Raw genomic sequence first — 16,298 nt, forward strand, 5'->3', positions numbered from 1 at the left:
GTATTTTTCCTCCAGCTATTTTTTCATACAGTCAGTGGTCTCAAAACATCATGGCACAATAAAGCATGGAGGAAAAAGGTCAAGTTACAAGATGCTTCTGCAGAGTTGGTGTTCATGCTACACATGGCAAATGATGCACATGCTACATCGTGGCAAATTAGTATAACTGAGCACAGAAATAGAAAACTCTTATGTTTATCCCTAATCCTGCAAATGGCTGATCTTATTGGTGATATGTAACTCAGAACTGGGGGCTGGTGGTGGGGCTTGCTGTAAACATGTATGTGGCATTTCCATAAAGTACATAACATTTTATCATAGTACAAATGCATGCAAACTCTAGCCAATGAATAAACATGCCTGATTTTGCTGCTTTTCATCTTTTTTCATCTGTTGTCTTTCATGCCTTGCTGACTGAGCACGAAAGGGAACTTTACAAAAAGGCAACTCATCATAACAGAGCACACCATAAAGAGCATAGTAAACTTGTAAAATGTACACAAATTGCCACTTAAATAATTGCACATTAAGCAAATAGTTGCTTAAATGAAGATTAATTGATTTGCATTATCCTATAGAATGTAATCAGAGCAATAATTTGCAGGGATACAGACTTAATATGTTTTGGTATTATGGCTCACCAATATGCACCCCAGGCTGACAGCTTTGGTTGAACTAAAACTTTCTGTATGAAAGCAAAACAAACAAAGTTGTCCTTCATACAGAGAAGCCCAACAACTGCATTTCAGTCTTTTTGTCTCTATCCCCCTTCTGGCCCCACCACCAGTCTGTAACTCAAGCAGCATGTTTTTGGAATTTTTTGCTTCTTTCTTTGGTTGCCTTTTCTATATTAGTCATGCAAACATCTAATTTGGAGCACACAGTTCATGGTGTAGATTTGGACCCAAATCTGTAAAATGTTAAGTATTGAAGTAAGACTGATTTTTTTCTCCTCTGCAGACTCCACAGCAATATGAAAGGGAATACAATGCTAAACGAGGTGATGGGCAATCCAGCAAATTTCATGGTTATGCCTATGATGGAATATGGGTGATTGCCAAGACTCTGCAGCGGGCAATGAAGTATCTCAATGCCACCAACAAGCACCAAAAAATTGAAGATTTTAACTATACAAATCACAAACTTGGCAAAATTTTTTTGGATGCTATGAATGAAACCAACTTCTTTGGAGTAACGGTAAGTCAAAAAAAAAAACAAAAAAAAACACCTCTGTTTTTCCTTTATCTTCAGAGCTTCCTCAGTTCTACTTTATCTTCACAATTAATGCGGATGCCTTAAGAGTATTGTTCATTACCACCTTGTGGTGCTGAGAGATGATACTGTTCAATTACTCACTTATCAGATTTTTAAGCATGGATGTGATCTGAATTAACAACTCAGATTTGTATTAAGGAAACCACTAGTTTTGCAAGCTGCAGTAACATTTTTAAGTGACTGTTTATACAGCTGAGGAGTAGCTGGGGTGTGATCTGAAAACACCTATTTCTCCCATCTTTTATTTTCAGTAATAGGTTATAGTACATTAATGTCTCCGACTCCAGTGCTTTAAATCCTAAAAAATCCTCCAATATATTTCAGTAACCATTTACCTGTATTTAAAATTTGTATTCTTTCACAGTCAAGTACAAAGCATGTCTATGACTGAAAAGCTGGTCACATGTAGTAATAATCTCATTCTGTTTTCAATTGCACCATTGCAAATTCATAGTAGGGTTTGGTTTGTTTTTGGTTTGGTTTGGTTTGGTTTTGCACTACCTCTATTTTTTTTTTAGCAGAGTAAAAGAGGCAATAAGCAGTGTAGCCCTAAAACTTCTTAATTGCTTAAATGTATTTGAGACATCGGTCAGAAGTTAAAGGAACAAACATATTGAAGAGAGTCTGCAGAGCTCTTCAAACATATTGAAGAGAGTCTACATCACCAGGAGAGCTGAACGGACTTCATTTCAGGGAGAATGGTCTTCACACTTTCCAATAATGTAATATATGTAGTAAATAGTAAATGAGAGAAGCTCCTAGAACCCATTTTGTTATGCAACATACTTGTCCTGCTACATAGTTAGATAAGGAAATCGGAGTTTTGAAGAAAAGTGTAACTCAGTGGTGCATGCAAGGAATGCTTTTAGGAACGTCTCTGCAGCAAGAGCATGCAGATGCAGAGAATTAGCATCATTTCTGCTGCTGTGCAGTAGCTTGTCACGTTCTGTCCCTGAGTTAATGTAAATTGTCTTGGATATCAGTAAACCTCAAAACATGTTGAAGCAGCAGAACTAAGGTTGTCATACATGTCACAAATGGTTTCAAGGAGGAAATGTCAAAGTATAGTTATGAACAATGAAGCAGGCTCAACTTTTTGGTGTCCATATCAATTGCTAAAAAAAACTGCTATATGTCACTATTCGAATGAAACTAATTTAGGATTTGTAAATAATAAACAATCAGATGGCAAGGCAATACTAGAATCTAGTTGCCTGTACAATATATATATATGTATATATATATTTATTTTTTACACTGTGTTTAGCTGAAGGCTTCAGTAAAAAACTTGTTCAGTTCTGGGGTATCCTGTTGCATTATAGCAGGACTGAATCTTTGATAAATCTGTCAGTCAGTGGCAGCCGTAAACCAGACAATACAGGGACTCAAATGAGAGTCCTGAGTTACTCAAGGCACAGTATCTGTGAAACTGTATAGTGGCCATGTAGCTCTTTTACCTTTTTTTTTTTTTTTTTAACCCCCCCCCCAACCTTTTGGCCTGTTGTTTTTGTCTTGTCAGCACATTGTAGTAAATTGATAAATCTCATTAGCACTGCTTAATTACCATCTTATGACTAAACACCTACCCTTTGCCCAGCCTCTCTCCACCCCAAAGGGGAAAAAACAAACAAACAACAACAGCTGCAAAACACACACATGCACACAAACACACACAAAACACCTCTAAGATGTAGATGGGTCTTTTTTGTTACTTCTAGAGACACCAGCAAAAAATCAAATATGAAATGCCTCCTCTTGCAGAGGGAATGAATCAAAATTTTGCCAAAAATATTCGATCATGTTGATAAACTTTATTTCTTCAGGTATAATGTTTTCTAAAGCACTTACTGCAGGTTTATTCAGTGTGTTTAGTACTTGTCTGAGGAACTTAATAAAATGTTTATTTTAAAGATTGGTTCACCAAGTCATTGTAACAATGCACAGACTAAATATACATCAGTGATATATATATATATATATCGATAAACATAGATTATATTTGCTTGTTTGTTTGTTTTTGAGTACTTAGCAATATTAAATTTACTTTCTGTCTTCTAATCTATAAAGGATCATATTTCATGTTCTAAAAAATATATATTAATCAAAAAGTTAAGGAGATAATAAAAATCAACACCAGCTACATTTTCTTATGTTTTAATTAGATCAAACAATACTTAAGGTTTTTTAGAACATGTGAAGAAGAGTTTCATAGCAGACATTAAAGTTTTGCATTGCAATGTTCAGAAACTTGAAGGAACAGATTGAATCCTACCAGAAATATTTTTAGACTTTATATTACTCAGTCTAATAAATTGCTGTCATTTTTGACCTACTTTAAAACTTTCATGGGAACAGAATCTTTAGGTCTTGGAGTGCCAAAATGCATTTTTGTATTTTTACATAAAAATATTTTTGTGCAAGATTTTTACATTTTATTTTTAATAACATATCCTAAACAGGAAAAGGATATTCATTTGTTCTAGGGAATCATCTATGTCAAATATAAAATGAGTTTCTGAAAGAAGAAATAAGAGGAGGGTCTAAATATGATTAATCTTTTAACCCCTCATCCAGTGATGTAGTAAAATATGTTGTTAACATATTTTATATTTATATGTAACATTGTTACATAAGAGGAGAAGATAAGAAAGCTTTAGACAAGAATCTAAAAATGCAAAATCTTAATAAAAAGATTCATTTTTCATTATCCTTTCTGTGCACTGACACATCATAAAAAATAAATCCTTCCATCCAATATTAATTTTCTTTGAAATTATATATAGTAAAACACAATCAATATATTCATTGTTGAGTAGTAGGTTTTGTGTTGTTGTTATTGCTTGTTTTTTTATTTTTGATTTATTTTGATAAAAATTTTGAAAATTTTTGTTGGGAGTGAAGCATGTAAGTTCCTGATTATACAGAATGTCTTTTTTTTTTTTCTTTTTTTTTTTTCGTTTTCTTGGAGACGGGATTTAGTAAACAGTTTAGGTTACTGCCCAAAGACATGACAGAACTAATTGTCCTTTTGAGCATCAGAAGTTCTATACGTAGATATTACTTGTTCTGTTCTACTGTTAGAAATCTTGGTTGGAAAGAAAACTATAGGTATTCCTTAAACATCACTGAATATTCTGCTTATTCACTTTTTTTTTTCTTTTCACTCAGAAAAATGGTTCTTTTCTTATTTTTCAACTGAGATTTAACTTGTAGTTAAAGACAGTATCATACAATGTTCTATTGTATTTGGAATATAGACCAAGGAAACAAGTATTATTAGGTGTTTTATCAGGAAACAGTACTATAGTTATCTGCTACTATTTTTTTAAAAGCTAAGTTGGATACTATTGTAAAGGTACAAAAGAACTTTGTGGTGAGAAATGCAATACAAACAAACAAAACACCTGCAGAGGATGTTCCTAGAATTCTGTTAGTCTCTATATCCTAATTCTACATTCAGATCTTCTGAGGTCAGCCCTTTTCAAACTGCATAAGGTATTGTGGGGTTAGAGCAGTCCAACTGCAACTGCTATCTTCCAGGAATAGGAGTCCTTTTGATACAGGAGTAGGTTTAAATTTTTCTAATTCCTTACCTACCAGAACACTTACCTTGGAGAGTTATTAGAACAAAAACCTCTAAAAGGATTTTGGATATTTTTTCCCTGCTTTTCTTAGTCAAGATAAAGCCAGCTATATAACCTCAATGCAACCCTGTCACCTGCATGGTTTATAAACCACTGGATGTCTGTTAGCATGCTAAATATATCCCTATCCTCTTCTCAAATAATACACATTCTTCCTGATAACATAAGTGACAGAAAATGAAAGAAAGAAGTATTCACACAATTTATTTTGACCCATTGTAGATTTCTGAGGAACATCCTTTTACATGTATAACTAGTAGATCCACTAGAGGTTATTTAGAGCTGGACAATTTGCTGAGGTCTCTGTTGAAATGTTACTGGTTTGAATCAGTGCAGAAAGACAAAGTGCTAAGAAACAAAATTTGTATTTCTGATATCTATGTATTTATATACCAATCATACAGTGGTCAAGAGCATACTTCCAATAAAATGCCCAACAAACATGTGTTAATAAAATAAAATAAAAAGTATTTTCCATGGAGCTAGAATAATTCTAAAGCAACATCCTTTTTCTAAAGAATTAAAAAAAAAAAAAGAAGAAGAAGAAAAGTCTAGCAAGACTAACTTTATTTTGTGTAATATTTACATGCTATAGCTTGGAAGCCTGATAATTAGTGAAAAATTTTAGCTGTCTTTCACATGGGCTTTTGTGGATACTGGGTCATATTTAGTGGATACTGAATCAAAATCCATCTAGGAGATGGAAGGATTTATTTCAGTCCCTTTTTTTTTTTTTTTTTTTCCTTTTTAAAGGCTATGGAAGGTTACACCTTAGAACTACAGAAATGATATTTGTTTGGAAGAAATTATGGTTATTCTTGGAAAGATTAAATACCACTTTGTTTTCAGAATGGTAAATGTTTGTAGGGTAGCCAGGTGGTGAGTTATTCTTAAAAAATGCCTTTTAAAGATTTATTTTTTTTTTTTTTTTTACTTGTATAATCGCTTCACCTTTGGCATTTTTTCCCTGTAGCCGTTGTGGTAGGGTATTCTGCTGCTTGATTTTATTGCTGCTGTCTGTGATTATAAATCAGGCCTCAGAATTATTAATTTATTTCTCATCCATGTGGCCTTCTATTATTTGTGTGTAATGGAAAAAGAATTACAGTGGAGGAGAGAGAAAATTAAATACAGTGTTGTATTTCCTCTTACATCAGCCAGAGACTCTGTAGCACAGTAGGATAAAATTCCATCACAGTAGCTGCTGAACAATTGAAACCACTGCCATGAAATAGCTTTCATGTCTGTCCCTGGCATCCCGCATTCAGACAGATCCAGTCATGATTCAGAACTGGAAATGTTTATTGATATGAAGTTCATTTCATGTTTTGATGCTGATTATTTCTGAAGATTGATTTTAGCAGTCCGCCTCCGCTTTCCAGGCTTCAGCAGCTATTGTGTTGTCCAGACATCTCAGAAATATAGGAGGTATTAGCATCAGAATAGCAACAGCGAGTAAGTATTTATTTCATGGCATCCTGGAAAAAACAATGTTCCCTAGGCCTATGAAATTGAGAAATACCTGAGTCCATGGCAGAGAATCAGATGAAATCAATTAGGACTTCAGCCAAGTGAACTTATGCTTAATAGGGGAGTCTAACAAACATTTCTGTAGTGACATTGATCACTGTAATTAATTTTGCTTGAATGGTTCAGTATCAAGCCTCTATAATTATTTATACCTTTTATACCTAGAGTCTAAATTTTCCTTCCTTCCTTCCTTCCTTCCTTCCTTCCTTCCTTCCTTCCTTCCTTCCTTCCTTCCTTCCTTCCTTCCTTCCTTCCTTCCTTCCTTCCTTCCTTCCTTCCTTCCTTCCTTCCTTCCTTCCTTCCTTCCTTCCTTTCCTTCCTTTCCTTCCTTTCCTTCCTTACTTCTTTTCTCTCTCCCTCTGGAGGAGGAGCTAGCTCCTTGTTAACCTAGGATTCTGCTTTCAAAGTACATTTAATCTCATAAAAGGTGGGAGGAGAGGATCCAGTGTGCAATGTAATACCTAAGTCTATAAAAATAGCTCTCAGTTTTCATGTTTCTCATAGCTCTCTTTTTTGTGTTTCTTCAAATTTGACTTTGTCTTAATTTTCAGCACTTGAAAATTTGCATTTGGCCATTAGCCATAATGGGTGATTTGAGGGACTTCAATAAGATAGCAAAATGTAGTTTGGCAACTATAGGTGCATATATATCCATATACTTGCACATGCTCATAACCCTTCCCAACTATTGGCAGATCTCAGTTTTGTTCACACCTGACACCATGGGTTATGAGTGTGAACCACTCTGAACTTAATGCCTTGTGTTTCCTTTTGATTTTTCAGAACTTGCCTCCTGTGACAGGCTTTCTTGTGTAGCACAAGAAAGAAAAATACTTGGGGTCTGTCTGTGTGAAAGACCTCCTTTGTGGTTTTCCTGAACCTTGAATCTGAGCTTCCCTCAGTGCAGTGGAGATAAATGTGGTGAATCTCTTACTTCCTTACTCCCTCCTGACTTCCACTGCATTATCCAACTCAGATGAACAACTGAGAGTGCTATAAAAGGTTGAGGGAATAATTTACTCTCAATACAGTCAATTCATTTATAGGAGACTCCTCCAAAGAGTGAGCTGCTAAAGTAAGCCATCAGCAAGCTTGCATAGGGTCATAAATAATGCTGGCTCATTAGGAAAATTCAGTGTAAATGTTTTCATCTGCCAACAATGTAAAACTGCATGCAGAAGGAAATCCAAACTTCTAAAGTGAAAACTGAGATTAACTGTGACATTTCAAGATTAGCCCTCAAGCTAACCAGCAGTTGATGATTTAATAGGTATAGTAGATGGCAAATAAAAAAGCTTTACTCTGAAGTTGTAGAACACTTATTACTGCATCTGTCACTCTAATAGGTGGATATTTGATGAAAAGAAATGAACAACAGATGTTTACAGAAAAGCTAGTAAAACATTTTCAAAGATCTGGATCTTAGCTTTCTCTCTCTCCTATATTTAGTTCTGTCTTAATCTAGACAGTGTTTAACATAACACAAAATATGCCCTGAAACCTGTTTTGTTGCTACTATGGGTGTAACTAATGGAAACCCCTGCAAATAATAATAAAGAAACAAAGCTCTAGTGAAGGTAATTGTGTTTGTGCTTCTTCAGGCTTCTGAAAAAAATAAAGTACATTTCAGTACTTACAACACACTGTTTTTACTGAAGTGTGCTTTGATTTGTACCTGCCTGCTTACAATCCACCTTGATTACTCTCTCTCTCTTTTTTTTTTTAACTGTTTTTCTGTTCTATATTGTTTAAAGTTGAATGATGATAGATTGAAGAAAATATTAAATTTATGAAATTTGGAAGCTCTCTATATCAGCAGTTAAGCTGGGAGAAGGTGTCAGCACTTTTAAAACCAGTTCTCAAAATAATGTCTGCCAGTTGGTTTTATCTGAGATTGGTATAAAGGACTATTAAATATATATATATATATATATATATATTAATATATATATAATATTATATATATTATATAATATATATATAATATATAATATATAATATATATATAATATAATATATATATATATTATATTATAATATATATAATAATATATATATATATATATATATATATTGAAAGAGTGAAAAGATATACATCCTGCACAACCAACATAGGAAATACGAGTTCTGGTATTGCTTGCATAAGTAGGAGATTGTTTTTGCTGATAGTTAAATGACCTTTTGCATTCCATTTAGACTGAAGTACTAAATAAGTAAGGTGTTCTTTTGCCACGCCCTCCAGCATATGGTGGAAAACAAAGGAAAAGTGTTACACAGCTTCTGTGTCCTACACAGGTCTTTAGAAGAAATAGTAAATACTGTTCAGGTACCTTTTAAAAAGGGGTGACAGGATTGAAAATATAAAAAAATATTATTAATAATAATAAAAAAAACTTATGGAGAAATGACCCTCTTGCAGTAAGTGTATCAATGAAATATCATTTCTGAAAATTAATACAAAACCCTGCGTAGCTCTATCTACCTATACTGTGACTTCAAACCTTGCCAGTAACTTATGATCAAAGTCAGCTGACACATCAGTGTGCATTGCTGGAGCTGATCTCATATCAGCAAATGAATATACACCACATCTCTCTGTGGTCCATGTCCAAGAGAGCAGAAAATAGTTAATGGTTTGCAATATATGCTGTAAGAACTGTTTTGGCAAAGTCTCGTCTGCAATTATAATCTCAAATGGAAAATATGGTGCAATGATGACAATGATGGACAATGTTGACAATTTCTAACAACTAGAGGTTGTGAAATATAGCCATTTCTTTAAGTGAAACGGTTGCTGTAAGCTCCCAAGAATGCACTAGGACACTGCTGTTAAGGGAGGTGCAGAAGGAAAGTGAGGAGCGATGGAAAAGAGAAAGTCTCAGATGCCCTGGAACCTGATGCAGTTCTTGGTATTTGTGGTAGCACATAACGTGACAAGTAATGTAGTAGCCTAGCAAAAAAAGTGTTGAGTGCTATGATTACATAGCACAGGTAAAAATTATGTCAAGCCCTTTTCAAGTATTATTAACTGCAAAGGCAATACTGACCCTGATGAAGAAGCTGCAACCTCCTGGGATGGAGGGAGTGGGATCTGGATGGGGAGACCCTGAGAGAGAGTAGTTACAGATTATATCCACAGCTATGTCTCCCCACCGCCTCTCACACACACACCTTTTCTTTTTTTCTTTTTTCTTTTAAAAAGTCTGGAATAGGAGACTGTAGGAGAAGGTGTATTGGGGAGAATATAATGGGAAAGGAAGAAATTTCCTGGAAGGCTTTTATATAATCTGCATCACTGAGCAGTTCTAAGATTCCATTCTCTAGTGTACCTTGTTCTGCTTTGTTTAATAGCGCATAGAGTTTAACGAGCATCATCTCACCTGACTGTTCTTCTCTTGAAGCTGATTTTACTGTCCTTGTTGAGAGCAGATCATTAACAGAGTACATTCGTTCCAAGGAAATATGTCCAGATATAGACATATCTGTATGGGCTGTGTATTTACTAGATGGGCCATGTAAGTGTTTATTAGATGGAGCTTGATGGTCCTGAAGAGCCAACAAAGCTCTTTTATGGTTAGCTGCCAGATGGTGTATGAATCAAACAGGTCCAGGCTGGTGCAGGCACAGCTGAACTGTGTTTCCAGGTGAGATTTTTGCAGCTGATGCAATGACATCTAGGCAGAGATCTATGAATTAATGACCTTCCAGAGTAACAGTGGTATCCAGGAGTATAAGTATTCCTGCATTTAGTGTTGCTGAGAAGAAATAAAGATATATGGTGAATTTGCTACTGCTTCTATCTGCTGCAGCTTCATTTAAAATGACAAGCAATGACATCTTCCATGGATGTTCCCAAGCCCTCAGCTGCCCAGTGGTTTGTGGATGAAATTCACCAAACGTTGTGCATCCTTCAGTTGCAACTTATTCTCTCAATTACGCTCAATGGCTGAAGCAGCAAGATTAGTCATCCTGCATTGGCCTCAGTCTGCAATCTCTTTCCTTTACCTGCCTCTGGTTATCTTGTCCCCTCCTAGAAGAGATCACTGCATATGTACCTGAATTTGCTCAATTAAAAACCACTATGATGGTTAAAAACATTTGCTCAGTTAAAAACCACTATGATTGTAGAAAGAACCTATTTTAGAAGTGGTATAAAACTGAATTCCTGCATGCTTGAGGAGATTGCAATTCTTGTTGTATTTTTCACTGGAACAGATGCTAGCCCTGCTGCCTTGGGATTGTTCCAGCTCTGGTAATTCCATTCTATGTACCTAAAACTCTCCCTGAGATTTTAGGTGGATAAGGAAGTTATTATTTACTAGCTTTATACCAGGACTCTTTTGGGATAATGCTATAAAGATGCAAAATAGTATTTTAGTATTATTGCTCTCACTTCTTTTATTAGACATTATATTTTATTATTATTTCCCTGTAAAGGCAAAATACAGTAAGATTTTACCGATTTTATCCTGTTCTGTTACAGGCAGTGGCAAATCTCTTTTAACTTCACTGTGAGCAGGAGGAGGTCCTTACTTAGCAAACGGCTTTAATAGCTGACTTGTGAACATAACTCAAAATATTATTCTCAAATCCTTTTCACTTATAGAATTTGTTTTTAAAATGCTTCGGAAATGCTTTCTAGAATTAATGAATACATTTTAAGAGTGCTGATCTGTTGTAGTGCTGTAAGTTAGTAATGAATGATTAGACACAAGAGCTTGTTGAAGCACACTTGGAGAATGCCTCTAGATAGTGTGCTACGTGGAATTACATGACTCAGATGTCAAATAACTATGAGCAATGGAAATAATGTGGTGGAGTATAGCAATTTACAAAGTAACATCTACTGATGCCTATAAAAGGCTGCAACTTCTAGTGTGGATTTTGTAAATCATAAAAATGCTAAATATTTTAGTGATCATTTGCTCAGTTGCATTCATTATACATGTATATATTCTTTTCGCATAACACTGTAATTCTTAACTGTGTATCAGATATTTGGGTATCTGAAATAGTAATATGGAAAAGAGATAAAGGAGAAATCTCATACAGAGAGTATCATGAAGGTCAAAGCAGTAGGAAGACTATTCATATACCAGTTTGTGAAAATCTTCAGAATACATTTTTTACTGTTTGTAGGGCTGTTATCATACTAGTTTAAAATCTCAACATCAGTTTGGCTTTGTTATAAATATTGAGAGTGTAAAGAATGATTAAAACATGTAAATGAGAAATATATTTCTAAATATGTCCAAATCTTAAAGCGTCTTTCTTAAAGAAAAAAAATAACATATAAAATAGTTCTAACTTGCATTCTTTTTTATCCTTTACATCACTGCTTTAGATACTCTGAAAAAAAGAAATAAACAAAATTAATATTTATTATATTTTCTGTGTTATATGTATAATGATTGGTTGATTTAGATTAATTGGACTATTTCTCTCTGTTGCTGAATAATTGCATGGCAGTCTTTTTAATTTATATTTTGTTTTCATCTAGGTTGCTCTATCAATGGGCAATTTAAAAACTTTATAAAAAGTAATCTTTTTCTGGCTTCATTGAAAGTGATCCACACTGATGTGTGAAGAACTGGAATTTAGCCTGATAAGATTTTTTGTGAGCACCTAAGAGCAAAATTTTCCCTAGGGTAATTTTTTGCAAAGTGAAATTTTTACTTTCTGGCCAGCAAAAAAATTAAACATTTAAAATTGTGTTTTAATTCTGTGTTCATACTAAAGTACTTCTGAGATTTTAGCTTCACCAATTAACATACTCTCTGCTGTTGTTAATCTTTATGACAGCTCAAGGCAAAAATATTCCTTGAATATAGAATTTTGCTGAGTATTATGATTCTACGTGTAATATTAAAAATGGTGTTATTAGCTGACTTAGCCTGGAGATGCTCTGGTTGTCAGGTCTGATGTTCAATAGATTATATTTTCATACACCACTGCTCCTCTTTTCTGGCAGTCATGGTTTCTACAATGTACTAGTTTTCCTCCTTTGAGAGGTGCTCTAGTTGTAAATAGGATTCTTGGAGCCTGCAAGCATTTTATTTGAAATACAAGAAAATTAAGGTATTATAATGACATTTATTCTAGGTATCTACATAGTACATTTTCAAACACTTTTCCAGTATTTTTCATATTAGTTTTTAAGACTTCTCTATGTTACCTTCTTCTCTCCACCATCATCTTATGGCAGTTTGTTGTCTCAAGCCTTGCTGGTGATGAGGATGATTTCTGAATTATCTAGCACCTGCTGAAGTGATGTTAAGAGCATTCTATTTTAAGATTTCACAACGCGCAGAAGAACTTTGACTTCAGTAAAGTATATGGTATTGTTTATGTGTAATCAAGACTTTTTGACTGAATGACCCTTTACCCTGTACATAACCTGCACAGTTTTTGTGTTATTCCACTCATGTGGTGTCAGTGTAGTAACAGATCACATGGATGAAAACAACCCAGCTCCAACTAAAACAGCATAACTCAAACCCAGAGTGAATTTATGGTTAAACAATACTGTAAATTATGTAAATAAAGCTGGCCACAGTTGATGTTTCCTCTTCACTACAGAGAAGAGAACGGTCTGCTCACTGCAGGGTGCCATGTAAAACTCTGAGTGCCACCATAATACTGACAAACTGAAGAATTTTCCAGAGTAAATCAACGCAAATCAAGAGATTCTAGAGAACGATTTGAGGAAAGAGTTGGCCATATACTGCATTTCAAAATCAACAAAAAATGCAATGTTTTTCCATCTATGATAGATTGGCATATGTTTCATGTCAAATTTATTATCGGTAGATGTAAATCAGATGTATAAGAGCCAAACCTTTTCAGAGAATCACAGAATGGTTTAGATTGGAAGGGATCTTAAAGCCACCCAGTTCCACCCCCCTGTCATGGGCAGGGACATCGCCCACTAGAGGGGGTTGCCAAAGCCAGCCTTGGCCTTGAACACCTCCAGGAATGGGGCATACACGGCTTCTCTGGGCAACCTGTTCCAGTGTCTCACCATCCTCCGAGTGAAGATTTTCCTCCTAACCTCTAAACTAAATCTCCCCTCTTTTAGCTTAAAACCATTCCCCCTTATCCTATCAGTATCTGCACAAGCAACAAGTTGTTCTCCATCTTTTTAAAAGCCCCATTTAAGCACTGAAAAGCTGCAGAGGTCTTCCCTGAAGCCTTCTCTTCTTCAGGCTGTACATCCCCAGCTCTCTCAGCTTTTCGTAATAGGAGAGGTGCTCCAGCCCTCTGACCATCTTCATGTCCTTCTTCTGGACCCACTCTAACAGCCCCACATACTTTTTGTGCTGGAGCCTCTGACCTGGACGCAGTACTCCAAGTGGGGCCTCACAAGGGTAGAGCAGAGGGGAACAATCACCTCCTTTGACCTGCTGGCCACTCTGTTGATGCAGTCCAGGATGCCACCAGGATCCTTCTCCATGGAGAGCCTCTAGGAGGAAACAGCTTGGTGAGTCTTTGGTGGGGGCTCAGGAACTGAAGTTCAGCTCTCAGCTTCCCTCAAGTTTTCTTTGCCAAGATGAAGGACTGCAATGCTGGGTGCTAGGGCATTTGCATCTGGACATCAGATATTTTACAGCTTTCTCTGGCATGGCTTGAAAGACCAAGGCCTCACCTCACCCAGCTTCCTAGTCCTGTGTGGCAGTGCTAGTGCTCAAATTCCTTTCTGATGCAGTGCGGTGGTGCTGCTGCATCTGCCTGGTGACTGTGAGGCTACAGACTCAGCATGCTCCCACTGGTCCAAAGTAACCAGTTCAGTTAAAAGTTCCAGTTAAAAAGTTCCTCAGGAGTTACAAAGGAGTACGGTTACATTGATCAAAAGTGCATGTTCCAGCAGAATGTGAGTTCTGTGAGATGGAGGTAAACTTCTGTAGCCTGGAGGCTCTTATTCAGCTGAATTCAGGTGTTTTCTGCATACCAGAGTAGTATGTGAGCTTCTCCAAAAGAGGCTGCAATGATGTTTCCTAATTGGAAGTGTTAGACTTTCTTGACATTGAGTTTTGTAAGATCACAGGCACATCTCAGAAATTTTGATATTTGTGCTTTTATTATGAATGACCTTGAAACTTGATGTTTGAGACCTGAAATATCTTAGTAGTTAATTATTTCTTTTTTTTTTCTTTTTTTTTTTTTCTTATTTTTATGTGCAGCAATGAAAAAAAAAAAAAAGGCAATCTAATTATGACATCCTGACATCAAAAAGTTATCTCAGGTAACCTGGAGAATACATTGGTAAATTGCATCTAGGAGTAAACCAGTAAAGCTGTATGCACAGCTAAGTATGTACAGCTAAGGATTGTTTGCTGGTCCCTTCAGATGAGTGCAAAACCAACGAACTCAGTATTAAATGTAATGTACTGGTAATGTACTGACAGCTGTGAGCTACACATAGACCTCAGAAGCATCACACAGCTTCTGTGAGGACCTTGAGGTACTCACTGCAGTAGACCAAATTAAGCTTCTCCTCTGCTTAAGGTGTATTTCCCATAACACAGCTGTTAAGTCCCAAGGGACACATCCATTTCCCCACTTAGAGTTGACCCATAGCTGCGAGGGAGGCGATGCAACCTGGTCCAGAGTACTTGTAACATGAATCCGAGCTGCTCCTGGGCTACTGGAAAAACTGGAGCAGAGTGAGTAAAAGGCCCTGTAGATGTGGTTCAGAAAACAACTGGATAGGTAGATGTTGTGGGTCACGAATATTAAGCACACTTTCTTCTAAAACCTAGCTAGTAGCATCTGAGTCACTGGGCTCAAATTTCTGTAGCTGTTACTGCAAATAGAATGTACATGGAAGGAAGAAAGGAAGGAAAACATTATAACCACCTCTCCAATTATTTCTTTTCAGATCTGTTTTTTTTTTTTATATTTGGGCATTTGGGGCTTTAAAGTTCTGGGCGGTTTCAATTGCTATATTTGTATGGTGCATCAGTGAGTAAATGTCAGCTGTTAAAAATGTTCAGGCAAGTAAAGATGCAGCTAAGCACCTAGAATATTGATTTTCTTGGAAAACCTATCATCTAGTATGTATTTAAACATATGCATACTGTATTGGATTTCTAATTGAAATAAATACGTAGAGAGGAAAGGAGATAGGATACATTTTATGTATATCCTGATTATCAGATCATCTGCCCTATACATTCAGGGTATTTTAAATAAGCAGTATGATAAACTGATAAATAGGTCAAAAGCTTGCCCCATGATGAGTTCTAAAAACGGGTGATATTAGAAAGAATTCCATGTAAACATTAAAATAAATGTGGAACATCCTACCTGTTGCCTATTTTCAAATGTAAAACAACATTATTTCTCCATTGTAAATCAAGTGAACATGGAATATGTAGCCAAATGTTTTAAAAAAATGTAGTATATTCTTTCTCTACTTCTTAATATAGATACTTTAAAATCTTGGGGGCAGAATTGTTGAATTTCATATTTTACTTCTGTAAAATATTTTCCCCAAGGCTTTCAGACTGTTTATACTGCTCTTTCTCTTAGGCTGTGATTAAGTGAAGTGCCTAAGAGCACACTGAATATTAAGCATGTGTATTCCAAACGGGCTGGTAAAGGGCTGTATTGAATCAAGTCTTAAAAGAGTAAGTTCTTTGTTTTTCAAGATAGGCTGTGTCCAAGTAAAAGAAACATTTCCTATAGAGATTTAATGTTTAGTAACCTCTCTGTGTGGAACAGTGTTACAATATCATGAATGCTAACACTAAGAGAGAATAAACTTGTTATACAAAATGTATTATACAATTTTTAATGTGCATCTCAGTGAAATTAAAGGCATGTCAGATTTGGGCTTTTCAGTAAAGG

The 16,298-nt window shown here is 35.6% G+C and overlaps 1 protein-coding gene across 8 annotated transcripts in view; it reads left to right on the forward strand.

Annotated features, from left to right (window-relative positions):
- Positions 1–16,298, forward strand: part of GABBR2 (gamma-aminobutyric acid type B receptor subunit 2) — a 492,905-nt gene that overhangs the window by 261,175 nt on the left and 215,432 nt on the right. For all 8 annotated transcript variants that reach the window (XM_068671237.1, XM_068671240.1, XM_068671241.1 and 5 more), the window contains one exon: positions 961–1,197. In XM_068671237.1, the coding sequence (XP_068527338.1) occupies positions 961–1,197 (237 nt within the window). The remainder of the gene's footprint in view (positions 1–960; positions 1,198–16,298) is intronic.

This window comes from Anas acuta, chromosome 2 (assembly GCF_963932015.1).
Source record: "Anas acuta chromosome 2, bAnaAcu1.1, whole genome shotgun sequence".
NCBI lineage: Eukaryota > Metazoa > Chordata > Aves > Anseriformes > Anatidae > Anas > Anas acuta.